The 18,977-nt window shown below is 42.5% G+C and overlaps 1 protein-coding gene across 2 annotated transcripts in view; it reads right to left on the bottom strand.

Moving 5' to 3' along the window:
• Positions 1 to 18,977, bottom strand: part of RAB31 (RAB31, member RAS oncogene family) — a 120,617-nt gene that overhangs the window by 27,596 nt on the left and 74,044 nt on the right. For both annotated transcript variants that reach the window (XM_070627444.1, XM_070627445.1), the window contains exons 4-5: positions 10,965 to 11,036; positions 9,803 to 9,909 (exon numbers count right to left, since the gene is read on the bottom strand). In XM_070627444.1, coding sequence (XP_070483545.1) covers positions 9,803 to 9,909; positions 10,965 to 11,036 — 179 coding nt within the window. The remainder of the gene's footprint in view (positions 1 to 9,802; positions 9,910 to 10,964; positions 11,037 to 18,977) is intronic.

Raw genomic sequence — 18,977 nt, 5'->3', positions numbered from 1 at the left:
AATGACACCCCAGCAGCAATGAGCACACCCAGGCCAGATCTTGGCTTCTAAATACCATCTCCAATAAAATGAACCAGGGCTGCTTGGAGAAATGGCTGATCCTAGGGATATAGCCAAAAATACACAAGACGAGCCTGGAACATCTATTGTGCCGAAAAGTAAGGAAGTGCTCAAAAACTAAAACAATAGGCATATGTTAAGGGGACACAAGAGCCAAGAGAAAGAGCTCCCAGTGGCCAAAGCTAAAACAATTTGAGCAATGAATTAAATAACACAGTATTGCCTTATAACCCAAATTATAAAATAAATATCCAGGATTCCATACTGATATAAATAAATGATTGAATAATTAATTAAGGGGGGAAAGACAAATTGCACCTGCAAAAAAATTCCAAACAGTCTATGACGCTCTCCTCCCTCAAGGAGTGGAGCATAACCCCCACCCTTGCGTGTGGGCCGTGCACAGTGACTTCATTCCACAGAGCCCAGTGAGGAGAGTGGAGAGAGGGTAACCTCAGTGCAGAAACCTCACAGTCACTACCTCAGCCAGGCATCAAGGCCAACATCATTAGTTGTAAGTCATGTTCATAACATGAACCCTTGATAAGTTTAATTAATGATAAAATGATTAAAATGGTCCTTTCCTTCTGTGGTCTTCCTCCCCAAAACACATATCCCCAGTCTAATCATGAGAAATGCATCAGACAAACCCCAATTGAGAGATATTCTCCAAAACAGCTGACTAGTACTCCTTAAAATTGTCAAAGTCATCAAAAACAAAGGAAGTCTAAGAAACTGTCACAGTCCAGAGGAGCCTAAAGAAACATGACAACTAAATCTAATATGATATTCTGGATGGGATCCTAGAATAAAAGAAGGATATTAGGGAAAAACTAATGAAATCTGAGTGAAGTATTAGTTCCCTAGTTGTGACAAATGTACCATAATCATGTAAGATATTAACAACAGGGGAAACTGGATGGGGGGTACATGGGAACTCTCTGTACTACCTTTGTACTTTTCTGTAAATATAAATCTATTCTAAAAAAAGTTTACTTAAATATTGTTTTAAATCAGGCATAAAAATAACCACCCCCCAACACACACATCTTCACCCCATGCAGATAATGGGCCTGAACACTCCCCTAATCCCCACCAGACCACAACACACACACATCCACACCCACAGCATACACCCTCATGGAGTCTTCTTTCTGGGGCCAACAAATACGGGTTAAAGGGATTCCAGACCATGGCGTAAGTCCAGACCATTTATCAAGACTAATGCTAAAGCTGTAATAATTAAGGTCAGTGTGGTACTGGTATAAGGATGACTAAGTAGGGCAATGGGGCAAAACGGAGAGCCTAGAAACAGACCCACGCACACAGGACACGTGACATATGACCGAGCGGGTGCTGCACATGGGTGGGTAAAGAGCAGACTTTACAACCAACGAGATGACTGCATATTTAAAATCAATTCCAAGTGATTTAAAGACAGATAGGAAAACAAAACCGTCAAGTTTTTACAAGATAATCAACATAGGGAAATATCTTCATGGTCTTGGGGGTATGAAAAGAATCTTTAAATAAGATTTACTCTTCCACCCTCCCCCTCCACCAAAAAAAAAGCTAAAAGAAAAAACTGGTAAATTCTATTACATAGACTTCTTAGGACTTCTAATGCTGAAAAGACAATATAAAGAAAATGAAAAGATAAAACAAATTTGAAGAAGATTTCAACACATACATATGACAAAGGAATAGCATCAGATATATATTATTAAAAATCCTATGAATAAACAAGATTAAGGTAAACAACCCCTTAGAAAAAGCGGCAAAGACTTGAATAGGCTCTTTACATAAGAGGAAACTGGAATGGCGAATAAATACATAAGAAGATGCCGCCTTCATTGGTAACTGGGGAAATGCAAGCTGCAACTACTACCAATACCACTCCACACACTATTGTCTGACAGTACAAAGACTTGGCGAGGACGCAGGGCAACAGGAAGTCTCATGTACCACTGGTGTCCACTTTGGGACACCTTGGCTTTACCTAGTAAAACTGAGCATGCGCACAGCCTGTGACTCAGCAATTAAACGCTTATACACCTGAATCTAGACAAATGCCCACACATGGCACTACGAGATGTAGAAGAATGTTCAAGAAGCAATGTTCAGAATAACATCAAACCAGAAATAACTCAAATATCCATCAACAGCAGGATGGATAGGTAAACTGTATTACACTCATAAAATAGAACAGTAAACAGCAAGAAAATGTACAAACTACAGCTAACATTCCAGGATGAGTCTCCCAGGCATGTAAGTGCAAGAGACAAGTCATGATATAAGATATACAAGGGTATTCCATTTACATAAAGTCAAAAACAGGCAAACCTGAATTTATTGTTTAGAAATGCAAATGTGGGTAGTCAAGTATAAAGAAAACAAAGAAATGATTGTCACAAAAGTCAGAGTGGTGATTACTTCTGGGTGGAGAGAAGGGGATCCGACTGGGGAGGGAAGACTCACTCATAGTTACACACAGTTCATTTTGTTCTTTAAAATTCACATTATTCTTTAAAATATACATAAATGTCTTATAGATTATTCATTAAGAATACTTTATAATTAAAAAGAGAGAGAGAGATTCCAGATGCCCTTGCTTGGCTCTCTAGGGGGTTCAGTCTTCAGCTGCTTCCCTCCTGCTCCAGCAGTGGCATGGGGAGGCAGGCTCAGCCACCTGCACGGCACCAGAAGGTGGAGACACGGGGAGGCGCATCTCCGCACACATTTCAACAGCACAGACTCTACCTGCCTCCTCATCTCATGTGGAGAAAATGCTGTGTGCGTTTTAATGCTGGCCACGATATTTCCAGACCTTTTGACATTCATTGGTTTTTGTGCTTTTAGTATTTGGAATAAATGGGATTTTTTATTATCCAGCATCTCAAGTTCTTTTAGTTGGTTTGTATAATTTTAAAGAAACTCCTATACCCATTTTTGGCCCACTTTTAAGACTGGAATGAGTTTTGGAGTCACATGTAAGAAATGAGAGCAATTCATGTACTCAGTAGAAAATACTTATTTCCAAATATACTTTTAATCTGCTAAAGACCTCAACTTTATCCAAAAATTTGAAAGTGATGCCTGGTGATTTCTGACTTGGTTGGTGTGTATTCTGGGAAGCTGCAGAAGGCACTTGGGTTGCAAAGTCCAGTTTCTAGCTCTAGACTGTACAGGAAATTGCACAAACCCTCACTTGCTCAAGAATCCAGATGGCTCCACAGCCTACCTTGAGGTTGGCCAATAGGTTTCATCTCTTTAACTGGTGATGACTACATGAAGCACTGTGTTAAGAAGGAGCCTGAGGCCACAGCAGGCTCAGAGCCATGACTGATGGGCAACAGTGCCAAGGGTGTGAGACACGGGGAGCAGGAGGCAGGAGCCTTGGTGCTTGCCATCCTGGCCCCGCACATCAAGCCCGAACCCCTCTGCCTACTTTTAAGCTATTCATAAACCATGCCCTTGCCAGCCAACTGTCTTCCCGCACACCCCAGGGCAAATGGTCAGGTGATATTCTTGATTTCCCTTCCCCATTACACTTGTCAAACTCCCTCCCACCTCCACACCTTTGTCCATTACCTTTCCTTCCTGGAATTTCCTCCTCCCGACTCATCCTAAACAGCCCTACTTGTGCCACATTCATCCAGGAGCCTTTCCCTTCCCTGAGTTCCTTTGTTCTTTCTGCACCATAACGCTGGGAACTGTATTACCCACAGCCTTGGACCACTCACTAGATACTTCCTCTCACATGGACTACTACTCTTGGCTCCCCAAATAGAAGTAAGTAGCTCTGAGGAAGAGACTTTCTTCTCTTTTCTTGTACTTCCCATAGTGCTTTGCTGCAACAAAAGAACTACCAAAATTTATTTGCTAATCGGATGGCTGAAAACTGACAGGACAAATTTCCTTCCTCCTACCGCACCCTAGTTTCACTTCCGAAGAGCACCCCCAGATGTTCTTTTCTTGGTGTACAACCCCTACTCCAGGAAAAAATTTCTGACTACCACCAGCAGTGGCCCCACCAATCTCTCTCAGAGTTTCCCTTAGAGATACCAGAAGTGTTGATGTCAAATCTTAGAGACTACAATTCCATTCCTCAGAAGGGGCGAGAGGACTCCATAGTCCCTGATTATCAGCTGGGCTGTATTTATGGGGGATGGGAGGAACCTTGGGCAGAGAGGGACAGCAGTAGAAGAGCCACCCTCAAGTCATTACCCACCACCTCTGAGTAGAAGGCTGCCTCACTCTCAAAATCCCCTCGTTTCCACCATCACTGTTGTTGGCTGACTTCCCACTGCTACCACTTACAAGGTAAAATAAATTAGGCCTGAGGGGCTTTCTCCTATCAGCACTTCTACATGACCCCTCCCTCACCCTTTCTGATACCTTCACAGCCCTAAAGGTACCAGCGAGGGGTGGAACTCCAAGGAAAGCCAATAGGAGACCCCTGAGCTTGAAGAGCAGGTCAAGTCAGAATCTATTAGAGTAAGGCCAATGTCCAAATCATCAAGAAAGGCAGGAAGAGTTCATAATTTGGAGATGTCAAAGGGGATGTGTGTACAGAGTCAAGACTTCAAAATGAGGAAAAGAAGATCAAGCAAAAGAAATGTAGAAGTGAAACCTCCTATGAGGTTGGGGGTGGGGGAGTCATTTCTCCAAGAAATTACTCTATATAATGGCTACAGGTCAAGGCTTCCTTGAAGGCTGATGAGGGAATATGAAGGGGGTAATTCTGGCTGAAGGGTCAGGGGTAGGATAGGAGTCCTCCTCTAACCTTGACACCTGGAAGATCCTGCCCCCATTGCCAATTAAAGCAGATGGTTCCTGAAAAACCTGCAGCCCCTCTCATGAAAGCGCCAGAGCCAGGTGACCCTAATCCCTTGCCCAAGCCAAAGACAACCAAGTACAGGCTGGATACGAGGCAGTCCAGCCATCCAGGAGGTGAGTGAGTACAAGATGCTGGCCCAAGGGGAAGCCTGATATTAATTAGATGGAGACAAGCCAACCCAATCACATCTTTTCTTCTGATGACTATTGATGTGAGACGCAAAAGAGAGGGGGCAGAGAATGAACTGCTTCTGAAGAGATGACAAGATGATGGGTCAATGGTGCTACTTCTGGATCCTGAAAGATGAGCTGCTATTTCCCTTCTCCATGAAGTCTGAAGGGTGAGGTATAGGGCAGCCAGAGACCTGGACAGATGCCCAGCTGGGCTCCAGGACTTCCCCATTTTTCCCTATCATCAACTCCTACCACCTAAGACAATGCTTTTCCAAGTATGGCCCTTGGACCACTTGTAAAAAAAGTCACTTTAAAAAAACGCATAAATTCCCAGCCTGACCCTGACTATTGAATGAAAAAATCTCAGGAGCTGGTCCTGGAATCTGAATTTTTAACCACTGCCCTATGTGATTCTTATGTTCACGGAACTTTTAAAACTACTGAAGCAAGGTGACTTATTTTGTTTTTTCTTTTCAAAACCCGTTTGCCCCAATTCTTCAGCTGGGCCTAGGACGAGGCCATGCAGTCTCTTGTGGGCTTCCTAGACTTTTGGAGAAGAAGGTTACTTTTCCATCTAGACCCCTGGCCAAATCTGCTTCCTTCGAGCCACATGGAACTAGCCCCATGCCTCACGATACTTGATCAGAACCGGGTGACCTGCCCCTCTCAGCACTTGTGTCCGCTTCTCCTGCCACCTGGGTTGCAAACTGCATGACGCACTCTCCACTCTGAGCTGTCTATGCTTTCAAGTCAGTTGTGACCTCAGCCCTGCACCATCAGTGCAGTCAAGGTTTTCTCATTTTCTTTCAACACTGTATGTCCCTAAAATGTCCCCAACTTTTCATCCGTGTCCCAGCATCAGCAGAAGGAGAAGGGGATAGCCCAGTCTCCCAGCCCCCGCCCCGGGAACCACACACTCTCTGTTTCCAGATCTTCTCTTTAAGGCACGTCTTTACTGGGGAGGAAGATGAGAGGCAGGAAAGAAAGGAAGTGACACCTGATGAGCACCCACTGTGTGCGAGCCTGGGACTGTCTTCTCACATACAGTGCCACCCACTGTAGCTTGCTTCCATGCCCCAGATTCAAAGAGACTACACATTACTCCAATTTCACAAAAATTTGAGCACAAGAGATTTTGTTTAGAATTCTTCAAGATATTCAAGAAAATCTCTCACAAAGATCAGGAGCCTAAAAAAATCCAAACCAGAAGTCTGGAATTTACCTGAGCAGATACCTATGAATGCCTGTCACTGTGGGTAGTGTGGTCAGACCTTTATACCATCTCCTGGAACATGTATGCACATGAAACACACTGACCCAATGAGCCTGTATCTCCTCTGCGAAGCACTTCTGCACACAAATGCCTCCAGTGGGCGGAGTCAGGCTCAGAGAGTTAACCCCATAAATTCCAGGACACTATCAAAATACGCCAAGTATAGCTCCTCTTAAGAATTTACAAGCTTACACAATCAAAGTCTGTTAGATGAGACTGCTGCCACCTACACACACACACACACACACACATGCATACACACACACACATGCACAGGCATGCGCCAAATCTACATATTATCCTTCTCCAACCCCCAATGAAAAATAAAATATAGTCTTTTGGCAATTACAGAAGAGCAAAGTGTTTTAGGACTAGAATAAAAGACGGTCAAGCTCTAAATAAGGTCTGGTGTGTCAAGATTTGGCTAACTCCCCAGAAAAATCACACCATCAGGCAGAATCTGGAGCAGCCAGATTGGTTGACCAAGAACCTGATTCCACTGCCATGGAAAGGTAGCAAGAGCAGATGCCCACTAGGTTCGCAGGCCCTATCATTTACCCGACTATTCCTGTCTCTCAGGAAACAGTTTACACTCTGGGCAAGGACCAATACCCACTTTCCTAAGCAGGAGTTTTTAATATGCTTGTCCTGCTTTTTGTTTGTGTCAGGCATGCGGAGAATGGTTAAATTCATCACTTGGCCCAGTGTGTTTACGAAACTTTAGTTAATCATACATAACACATATAACATGCACATATACCACTGTTCTAATATTTATTTCTTATTTTTATCTAATTCAACTTTTTGTTAATTGAAATTTTTATTGAGATAATTATAGATTCACATGCAATCACACCAAGGGATTCCTTGTGTACTTTGCCCAGTTTCCCCAAATGGCAACATTTTGCAAAATTACAGTATAATGTCCCAGACAGGACACTGACATTGAGACACTCTATCCCAATCAGATATCCCTGGCTTTACTGGTATTTGTGTGTGTGTGTGTGCACGTGTGTGTGCAGTTCCACATAATTGTATCAGCGGTGTAGGTTTGAGTGTCTGCCCCTACAGAGAAGACACTGGATAGTTCCAACATCACTAGGATCCTCGTGTTGCCCCCTTATGTCCATGCCCACTTTCCTCCCCATTGCCTGCTCACATCACCCCTGAGCATAAGCCCTGGCCACCACTAGTCTGTCCTCTACTTCTAAATTGGTTTCATTTCAAAAGTGTTACGTAAGTGGAATCGTACACTATGGAACCCCTGGGACTGGCCTTATTCACCCAGGATCTTTCCCCTGGAGGCTCGTCCAGGCTGCATGCATCCATGGTCTGCGTCTCTTTACTGCTGAGTAGTATCCCATGTATGGATGCACCACAGTTTGCTTAGTCGTTCACCTGTTGAAGGACGTCTGGGCTGATTCCAGCTCGGGGCTATTACAAATAGAGTCTCTCTGAATATTCATGTGCAGGTTTTGTGTGAACGTTAAGTTTTCATTTCTCTCGAACAAATGCCCAAGAGTGTGATTGCTGTGTATATGGTAATTGCACATTTACTTTCAAAAGAAACTGCCAAACTCTTTTCCAGAGTGACTGTACCATTTTACATTCACACCAGTGACGTGTGAGTGATCCAGTCTTTCCACATACGTGCCAGCATTGGGTGTCATTGCTCTCTTATTCTAGCCATTCTGATAGGTTGGATAATGATGTTGGACACCTTTTCACGCCTTTGCTCACCTTCTTCATATTCTCTCATGTGAAATGTATTTTTCCCATTTTCAAATCAGATTTTTTTTAACCATTAAGTTTTGAGAGTTCTTTAGATAGCCTTTATATTATATCCACACATACATGCCAGTCCTTTGTCGGATATGTGGTTTGCAAAGTCTGTAGCTTGACTTTCACCTGCTTCACACGGGCTTTCACAGAGCAAATGTTTTTGATTTTGAAGAGGCCCAGTTTATCAACTTTTCCTTATATGGCTCATGTTTTGCCGTCAAGCTGTAAGAACTCTTGGCTTAGCCCCAGATCCTCAAGAGTTTCTCTTAGGAGTTTTTCTAAAAGTTCCATAGTTTTGCATTTTACATTAAAGTCTATGATTCACTTTAGAGTAATCTTTGTATAAGGTGTGAGGTTTAGGTGGATTTTTTAAATTTTCCTATGGACGGTTGGTGGCTCCAGCACGACTTGTTGAAAAGGCTGTCCTTCGCCCACTGAACTGCTTTTGCATCTTTGTCAAAAATCAGTGGAGCCTATTTGTGGGGATTTATTTCTGGGTTCTCTATTCTGTTTCATCAAGGCTTAGTTCCACTTAAAGTCGCACCTTTACCACAATTCAATGGTGTCAAATGATAGCACCTTCTCTCAACAAAGGCAGTCTCTTCCCACCCTCTTCCAATGACTAAAATTAAAGCCACTCTGCTGGGAATTCTAGATGAGTAAGCTGTTTTAGGATTACAATAAAGAGAAAGAGATCTGGACTAAATCTGGGGAGTTAAAGATTTGTCCAGCCCCCAGAAAAACAAACGATTAAGCGGTGTTTATGGCTGTTGTTATAAACCAACCTGATGCAACGTGATATAAAGCTTTCAAAATCCCCAAGAAACAGCAATTTGTCAAAGGCCATGTTAAGAGCTTTTGGAAGATCTATCTTCACCGTTCATTAAACTCTGGTTCAATCATATTTGGATTAGCAAAACCTGAAGCATGATGTCATTGTCTTTATGAAAATCAGCTACTGGAATTGCTGAGAATTAAATTAAACAGGAGAATGGAGACAATGCAAATTCACTATTTCCTTTTTTATACCATTTTTATTTAGTAAAAATAGCTAGCTTCTCAGGCTAGATAAAGCTATCATGAAATCTGCAGTCTCCGTGGACTGGGTCCGTACGAACATGTCTCCGGGTAAAGGAAGTTAAACAATTCGGTGTCTCTGGAGAAAGCCAGAGTGATCACGTAGAACACATCCTATTCAGATCTTAGAATGAAACACTGAGATTACACAGCCTTGACTCCATCCTTAAGTTAAAGTCTAGAACTAAAACAAGCAGGGACGCAATGGAAAATGTTAAGAATCCTAACTCTCCTTACCATATGAAAGTGTTACTAAAATGGTGATAGTAACAATAAAAATAACAGAAAAGGTAACAAAGATAACAAAACCATTTAGTCCAAAGACATCTAGAGTCAGGGATGTAACTGTCCTCTGAACAGGAGATTTGATTTTAATATTCATTACTAGCTGGTCCATCCAATTTGTGTTTCTCTATTATTTTCCCCTTAATTCTACTCTGGTTGAATAAATACCACCTTGACCACCACAACTGAATGACCAGGATTAAATTATTACACTGAGAACAAACTTAACAAAACAGGCATGACAGCTTTTTACACACAGACTGTCAGGGGTGGAGGCTATTAACAGAAAAAAATGTTTTAAACGCATCTTACCTAATATCTGAGAGATCACACTTGTTTCCAGCAATAGCCATTACAATGTTTTCTGGGCCATGTTCTTTCAGTTCTTTTACCCATTTCTTCAAGGTATAAAATGAATCCTAAACCAAAAGTGTAAATCAATCTTGGGAAAGACCCATCAACATAATATTTCAACCAAGTAGATATACAAACCCATGGTAATTTAATGACGAAAAATATTTTCAAGAGACTCACATAGATTAACATACTACCCCTGTCTTGGCACAAAATTTAATGTTAGCCAAGTTATACTTAAACAGCCTGTAAAAGTTTCCTTTTCTAAAATCGAAACGATGAAGTTAAGATAAACATATTAGTAATTGTCTCCTATAAGTAATATTAATTTTAAATTATAGCCTTGGCTCAACATGAATAAGGACTGTTGTAGGACTAAAATAATGTTCATACTTACTTCAGGAAAGAAAAAGAAACAAATACATATACACACACACGCATACACACACACTTTAGAGTCCTGTTTTCCCATCTGCCCTTCACTCACAACCATCCTCCAGGAAACGAGCCGAGGGAGACCCCACATTCAGGTAGGAGTGGTCAGGAACCCAGGGATGGCCACAGCAATGGGTCATTAAACTAAAGGTCCTGAGCACTGAGTCAGCACTGCAGGAGTGGGAAAAAATGCCAGCAAACCACTACAGTTATCGTTGACGGATATCCTAGATCCTCAACGTGATAACCAAAAAGATATTTATATCATATGCACATGACGCATACATAAACATTATTCTTGGCATTTTAAGTAATATGATTGAAACACTAATAGAAAATAAGTATTCCACAATTACAAAACATGCAGAACTTAAAAATAATTTTCCTTTTCCTAAAAAGCTGACATTCTGGAGAACAGCACTAGCAGGTATGACCTTGCCTCTACAAACAGGCAATTTTAAAAATGAATTCTCACTGTTGTTTATTTAATTTGGCAGATAAATTTGAAATGCTGCTACATACAGGTGAGATAAACTCAATCTGTGGTGTTCATGACCCCCAGTCACCATGGTGTGAAATCTCATGCCAGGTACTGGCAAGACGCAAGCAGGCAAGTCTCTGCTTTGGTCTTTCGAGGACAAAGAATCACCATAGATGGCATCTGAGTTCAAAGGGGCGCTCTTACCTGTTTGGTGATGTCGTACACTATGACAGCTGCAGCAGACCCACGGTAGTACATGGGGGCCAGGGAATGAAACTGCAGAGGAACAATGAAGAGCTTTAGGCCAAAGGGGACACATTTTATGCAATCCTAAATTAAATATAAAATTACTATCCTACACCACCCCTATAGGATCCTGAATCTCCCCAGGGCTCATAATAGATAATAAATACTCCTCCTTGACGGCACATGCGCTAGTGGTTTATAGACCATGAAATTCACTGTTGGGCAAAGGCCAAAAATAAATTTTATTTCAAATCTTGCTATCCTACGAATTTTCTTTTCTCTACTGCTCACTTATTTAATATGATTGACCCAGGGCAATCCCATTAGCATTACACAGTGGTAAGAAAAAAGATGTTTGCCAAGAGGAGAAAAAGGGGAGACTGGCACAGATCCCAAGCCCCTTGCGGAGCCGTTCATGAGAAACACAGTGGTGACGGCCCTGGGCAGCCCGCCCTCGGTCAGGATGGCTGCCCAGCTCAAACGCACAGCAAATGGTGAGACAGGTGAACTTCATTCCAAATGTGAACAAAGCAAGTCTCACCGCTCGATGGAATATCCACCCCTACGCAGCATAGACGGCTATGCTGAGGACAGACAGTTATTGTGGGGATACACGCAGACTTCATGTATGTTTTGAAGAATAAGTCTTTGAATGTATTTAAATATCGTTGAATATATTTGAAGAATATTTTGTGGAGGGATTTTGAAAGTCAGTAAGAAAAAGCTCAATAGAAAAGAGGACAAAGGATATAACATAGATAAATCACAGAGGAAGAGAGAGAAATATCCAATAAATTCAAAACATGTTCAATTACAGTAAAAGAAATGAAAATAAAAGCAATGATGAGGCTTGTGTTCATTTATTAAGTATTGAAAAGATTTATCACATCCATTTTTGGTGTGTATTTGGGAAGGGTGGCACTCTCATATCCTACACAGGAATGTATTTTAAGACTTTCTTATAAAAAGATGTTCAATATGACCAGTCATCAGGGAAATGCAAATCGAAACCACAATGAGATATCACTTCACACCTGTTAGGATGACTGTTATCAAAAAAGTGTTGGTGAAGACATAGAGAAAAGGGAACCCTTGTATACTGCTGGTGGGAATGTAATTGGTACAGTCACTGAGAAAACAGTATGGAGGCTCCTCAAAAAACCAAAAACAGAACGCCCACATGATCCAGCAATTCCCCTTTTAGGCATATACCCAAAGGAAATGAAATCAGTACCGTGAAGAGACATCTGCACTCTCATGTTCACTGCAGCATTATTCATAACGGACAAGATATGGAAACAACCTAAGTGTGCGGTGATGATTGAAGGGATAAAGAAAATATGGTGCATACGTAAACAATAGAATATTATCCAGCTTTAAAAAAAGAAAAGGAGATCCTGCCATTTGCAACAACATGGATGAACCTGAGGAACACTATGCTAAGTGAAGTAAACCAGACACAGAAAGAAAACAACTGCATGATCTGACTGGCACGTGGAATCTGAAAATGTGGAATACATGGAAGCAGACAGTAGAACAGTGGGTGCTGGGGGTGGAGGGAACTGGGGAGAGGTTGGTCAAAGGGACAAGGCTGCAGTTACGTGGGATGAACAAGTTCTAGAGGTCTAACGTGCGGCGTGATGACCATGGTTAATAACACTGTATTGAATCTGGAAACTTGCCAAGAAAGTAGATTTCAGGTGTTCTTATCATAAAAGAAAAGGTAACTGTGAGAAGATATACTAATTAGCTTGACTGCAGTAACATTTCACTATGTATATATACATCAAATCATCATGTTGCACACCTTAAATCAGTATATATAATTTTTATTTAATAAAAGAGAAATCTTCTTTCAAAGCCACTGTTCATAATATCTACCAAAAGTTGAAATGTGCACATTTTTGACCCAGCAATTCCACTTATAGGAACATATACTAGAGTGATCTTCACACACGCAAACATACTCATCCCTATGCTGTGTATGGGAGCAAATATTTGAAAACAGCATCAAGGTTCAGCATAGAGAATTCATTAATGGTGTATTCATATAATGGAATATTCTGAAACCATTAAAATGATAGTGAGGACTTTATAGGAAAAGATATCCTTGACATACTGTTAAAATTAGTGTCAAAGCAGCATATGTATCATAACATAATTTCAGGTAAAATGTATGTGGGTGTATGCCTGTGTGTATAGTTATTCTGTTTCTCCAAATGTTAATGGTGGGATTTCTAGGGATTTGTACATTTTCATTATAAGAATCTGTATAGTATAAATTTGTACAATGATTTTTTTCAATAAAATGGTTTTTAAGTTAAAAAAAAGGGCACCATTTTTATTGGGGAGTGGAGGAAGGAGCAAGGAGGGAAGGAAGGATGGATTCTGAAGGTTTCCCAGCAAACAACAAAACCATCACTCATTCATTTTTATTTCCCACGCAATACTTATCATTGAACAAATACTTGCCAAACTGAAATGATCCTATCTGGAAATTTGGGGCTCATCGGGCCCCCTGTTTCCTTCAGTGCACTGAAGAATGCTAGCACAGCACTTACAAGTGTATGGAGGGAGGCAGGCCACCCCCCCAACTCCACGCCCTGGCGCACTCTCCAGCTTGAAGGGAAACTGCCCTGGTACCTCTGTGGTTTTCAGTAAAAGGAGTAGGTTGGATGGAGCCCAGGATGAACCCAGGAGTTCCCAGCTGAAGGGCTGTGGCCACGCGCCAGGACTCACTGGAGGACAGTGGGCCATTTGCCACGCGTGCCTTTCCATATTCACTGACTGCCAACGCTGTGTAATCGTTAGGCATCAATAAATCCATTTTTAATCCATCCCTTGGCAATCCATTCCACACATAGAAAATAAAATCAGAATTCCTGCCCAAAGGGAGGAAGAAGCAATGTATTTTTTTGAAATATTCCTGCTTTACTAAGGGTAAGGAATGAATATAAAGCGTCCTTTTAGCCCAATTATATAAAATGCCCATTTTTTCAAAATAGCCTTCATATAAAAAAGGTCCACTTAAATACACCAAGTAGGTACAAAATTTATATCTCAAAAAATCAAGGTACCTGTGGACTCAAGCACAAACAGGAGCAAACTGTGGACACCTTCTAAGACAGAGGTCACTTTCTGCTGTACCACGACGAGCAGAACCTAAAACGGTCCCTGGTGTGCAGGTCTCACGCATTATTGAACAGGTCTTTGTATAGGATGCATTCCTTGTTCTTTCTTTCCTCCAAACAGAATCATTTTGAAATAAATCTGTTGGTGAAGCCACTTAAATGACTTTACTGCCAGGGACTTGGGGCTTTAATGAGTTAAAAGTTCACATCTGGGTTCCAAACCCAATAATGCATTGACGAAAGGATAATATTTGTGAAGGACAAAAAGAGAAATCACTTCTAGCCTATGTGTACACTTCTCCCCACACAAATATAAAACAAAAGCACCACAACTGGCCTCCACACTCAGCACGACATAATTCAATTTCCATAGAGTCAGAATTAAGACTGATGAAACACTCACATAAAAGATTCTTCTGTGAAGAGTTCACAATCACAGGAGGTTCATACAACTTTTTTTTTTAAATCTTACTTTGAAAGGTTATTTGAAGATTAGCACAAAAGATGCCAATTCAAAATCACTTCTTCCCTAACTATCCAGCAAAATCCCTAAAATACCAAGTTAAAGTGTTTAGATAACTCTCAGGTGGCATTTCCTCATTTAAAAGAAGCACAGGGAATTGTGAAAAGCCCATCTGTCCCCTCAGAAGAAATGGCTGTGTACGTCCTTAGCGTGTGTCTCCTTGTCTTTTAATTGCTGGATGTCTACAGGAGAAGAGGGAATGGAGTGTCTTCTTCAAGCTTCTTAGGCTTCTCAGCTTGCACAGAGGGCTGCTAACCCTGCCCCCACTTCCCTCAGCTGGCAGACGGATAAGTGGACATAACCTTTCTGGAAAGCAACTGGACAATATACTTTGAGAGTCTTGAATGTTCATATGCTTTGACTTAACAATTCCACTTCTGAGGGGAATAATCAGAGATGGTCACAAAGTAACCAGAATTCATTCTAGAATTATCAGCTGCTTGTTAGTGCTGTCAAGTTGATTCTGACTCCTAGCAACCCTGTGTACAGCAGAGCGGAGCCTGCCCGGTCCTTCCGTGCCGTCGTCTCGCCTTTCTGCACTGTATCAGACAACGTTCTGCTGCTATTCATAGGGTTGTCATGGCCAATATTTTCGGAAGTGAGTGGCCAGGTCCCTACTTCCTAGCCTGTCTTAGCGTGGAAGCTCCGCCAAAACCTGTCCACCAGGGGTGACTTGCTGGTATTTGAAATACTGGTGGCACGGCTTTCAGCATCACAGCAGCATGCAGCCACCAGAGTATGACAACCGACAGACGGGGGTGTGGGGCCCTGACCAGAAAACAAACCTGGGCTGTGGCAGTGAGAGTGCTGAATCTTAACCACTAGACCACCAGGGCTGGCAGAATTATCAGTAATGCTGAAAAATTGGAACCAATCTCAATGTCTAACCATGGGGGTCTGGAAATGTAAATTTGGCTTACCCATGCAATGGACTATTGAGCGGCAATTAAACTCATTTCTGAAAACCATGAAATGGCCCATGAGGCGAGATGGCACAGTTTGGTATTTCCCAAGGTCTTCTGCAGAACCCTGGGCCCTTGAGGTGATTTTTGGAAAAAAGGTTTCTTGGCCAAATAAGTTTGAGAAACACCACATGTAATAATGCTCCCCTGGAGGTTTACAAAGTATTATTAGTACATTAAATGCTCTGACAATTAGTAAAGAAACCTATTTATTTAGGTTTTAATTAGGAATTCTCAACTTACTTTTTGCCTTTTTTCAAGTAGCATTAATAACGTCTGGGCACCCTCAGGGGCATAGTATCAAGAGGGAGCCTGGAGCCCTGTGCCTGTTTGCATGCTGGCTCTTAAATTGTGTAAAATGGGGTGGCGGTGGGGGTGGGATCGGGGGTTCTCCCAGCTCCGCGAGGATGCTCATGGCCAAGGTAAGGCAGGCTCTGGCTGGACACCCCTCCCTTGCCCTGCTCTTGACTTCTGAGTGCCTTACCCACAACACAAACCTCCCTTCTTCCCATTCCACACCATCCTGTGTGTCACACAACTCAGCACACAATGGAAAATATTATTCCAGGAAATCTCCTAATGCTTCAGACCACCCAGTGTGCTTCAGGCAAAATTCCTTAAATGCAGGTTTGCGGCATCATAAATTCCATAGCAGCAAAACTCTGCATGTCCAGAATGAGCAGTGGTGAAAAATACATGAAGTTTCCAAACAAGGACAGGCTCCAGCTGAGCTCTGCCCTGCCAGATGAGTTAGCCCGGCCAGAATGCTCTGGCATCGCCGCCCGGAACTTGCAGGGATCAGCTATGGATGATGATTTTCAGAGGACGCTCTGTCCCTGGTGAGTCGCTTCGACGCAGCCCGAGAGCCAACGGAGGCCTGTGCCCAGAGCTCAGGTCTGTCTCAGGTGCCAGCGCACAACCCAGAATCTCACCTCCCCAGGACCACCTCGGGCACCACAGTCAAGGGCAGAAGCCAAAACACACCCAGGGGGCCATTAGGATTCAAACAAAGAGGCAAGTCTAGAGGAAAATTCCTGACATTCCAACATTCTCAGCTGGCAAGTGTTGAATGGAAAAACCATTACTGAATGTTCTTTCTGTGCCATTCAGAAGAACGTTTCTGATTTTTACGTAGACCCTCTCTCCACACAAAAGCAGAGGGCCTGTCTGATATGTCTACTCAGACAGGCTAAAACCCAACAGTATGCAAAGCTGAGGAGAAAAACGGCTAGGAGACTATATACCAAACTATGAACAATGACTCTTCTGAATAATGCTATTATAGGCAGACCACCACTTGTTTTAATACTTCTGAGTTATTTTTTAGAAAATTTTAACAGAGGGGCTGGCCCCGTGGCGGAGTGGTTAAGTTCGCGCGCTCCGCTGCAGGCGGCCCAGTGTTTCGTTGGTTCGAATCCTGGGCGCGGACATGGCACTGCTCATCAGACCACGCTGAGGCAGCGTCCCACATGCCACAACTAGAAGAACCCACAACGAAGAATACACAACTATGTACCGGGGGGCTTTGGGGAGAAAAAGGAAAAAATAAAATCTTAAAAAAAAAAAAAATTTTAACAGAATATACTACTTTTGCAATGAGAGGGAATCCTTTTTCCTTTCCTTGCCTTTTTTTCTTTCAACGCGCTAATTAACATCGAAGAGCTTCCTCAGCAAGGGAATCTCCTCCAAGTCCACCACTACGGCCCCCTCCTCCCTAAATCACCGGCGTTTCTCGTCGCCCGCAGCCACGGCTCGTGCGTCCGGAGGCCGCGCCTCCCCCTCCCTCCGCGCTGCGCAGGCTGCCTTGCTCCCCGCCGCCCTTAGCCCTTCTGCTCGGAGGCACGTGCCCTGCAGGACGGGCGGCGGGCAGACCTCGCCGCGGTGGCAGCCGCCGCAGCACCAGCGCGCCCTGGCCGAGCCCGCGGGGCCGCCGCCGGGCCGGGAGGGACTCGGTCCGCGCCTGTCCCCGCGCCAAGGCGCCCGGGCGCGGAGCCGCTGTGCGCCCTGCTTTCCTGAGCCGAGGTCACCTTTCCCTGACTGGCTGTCCGGAAGCTTCCACTACAGCATTAGATATGGCAGTGGCCTCCACGCTGGCCACACAGCGGCCAGAGGGATCCTGTTTTGGGGTGTTTTTGTCCATCTTTTATTAAAAATTCCCTGCCTACTTTTTCCTGTTTAATCAACAAATCTTCCACCCTTCTTGTTTGCACAACCCAGTCATTTGGAGTTACTTTGTCTCTCTTTATACACATTTCCCTAAAGGCATTCCAAGGGTATTTACATAAGCACAGCTTTTAAAGATTAACAAATAACACTCAGGGAATGTCATATTTAAAACTTTTTAAATTCCAGGTAAGTGCAAATATTACTGCAGAGCACAGGTATTTCAAGTTATGAGGAATACCTGATGGCGATGTAAGATCGTGTTATCTATGCGTGCAGATCCACACCTGCACACGTCTACGGCTATTTCAGGATCAAGTCTCATAAGCGAAAGTGCTGGGCCACAGGGTTACGTATCATAAGGAGCTGGGGCAAACTTGGCCCCAAGAAAAGATGAATTAATTTATAACCCTACCAACAGTGTGTAAGAGCTTGTTTCCTCACACTTTGCTAACCTTACGTATTACAAATAAACACATTCTTTGACCCCTTTGTTAGGTAACAGATGTTACCTCCTTATTTTTTTAATGTACAAATCACATATCTTTATCGGTTTCTTATAGTACTTTTTGCCATTTTTTAAATTTGTTTTTCTCTTATTGATTTCTAAGAACTTTTTGTATATTAAGAATATTAAGCATTTACTTGTCATTTATGTTTAAAACATTTTCTCCAGTTTTAACATGGCTTTGTTAAAAGAAACATATTTTAAAAATATCTATGTGATAAATATATCAATATTTTCCTTAATATTTTTTTGCCTAGATGTGTTGATGTCATACCTAGACAGTCCTTATCTAAGTTAAATTTGTATAAATGTCCCCTATAATTTCTTATAAAACATTTTGTTTATTTCCTTATACATCATCTATCAACCTGTAATGTGTTCTAGGGTATGTCTTGGGGGTAGTGACCCAGCTTTTTTCCCTCCCTACTCCATTTATTAGATAAATTGTCCTCCCTGCCCTGATCTAAAGCACTACCTTACCCCACACTGAGTGCTTAGGCATGCTGGTACCTGGCCTGTCTTTGGACACACTTTCTTGTTCCCACTGTTTGGTTTGATTCTATGCCTCTACACTGTTTTGATCATTGCAGATTTTTATATATTATATTCAGTTTTTTTTAACTGAGGTATAATCAACATAATATATTAATTTCAGAGGTATACACACAGTGGCCAGAGGCAACA

The sequence above is a fragment of the Equus przewalskii genome, chromosome 7, assembly GCF_037783145.1.
Source record: "Equus przewalskii isolate Varuska chromosome 7, EquPr2, whole genome shotgun sequence".
NCBI lineage: Eukaryota > Metazoa > Chordata > Mammalia > Perissodactyla > Equidae > Equus > Equus przewalskii.
This window is presented reverse-complemented; position numbering and strand designations above follow the sequence as displayed.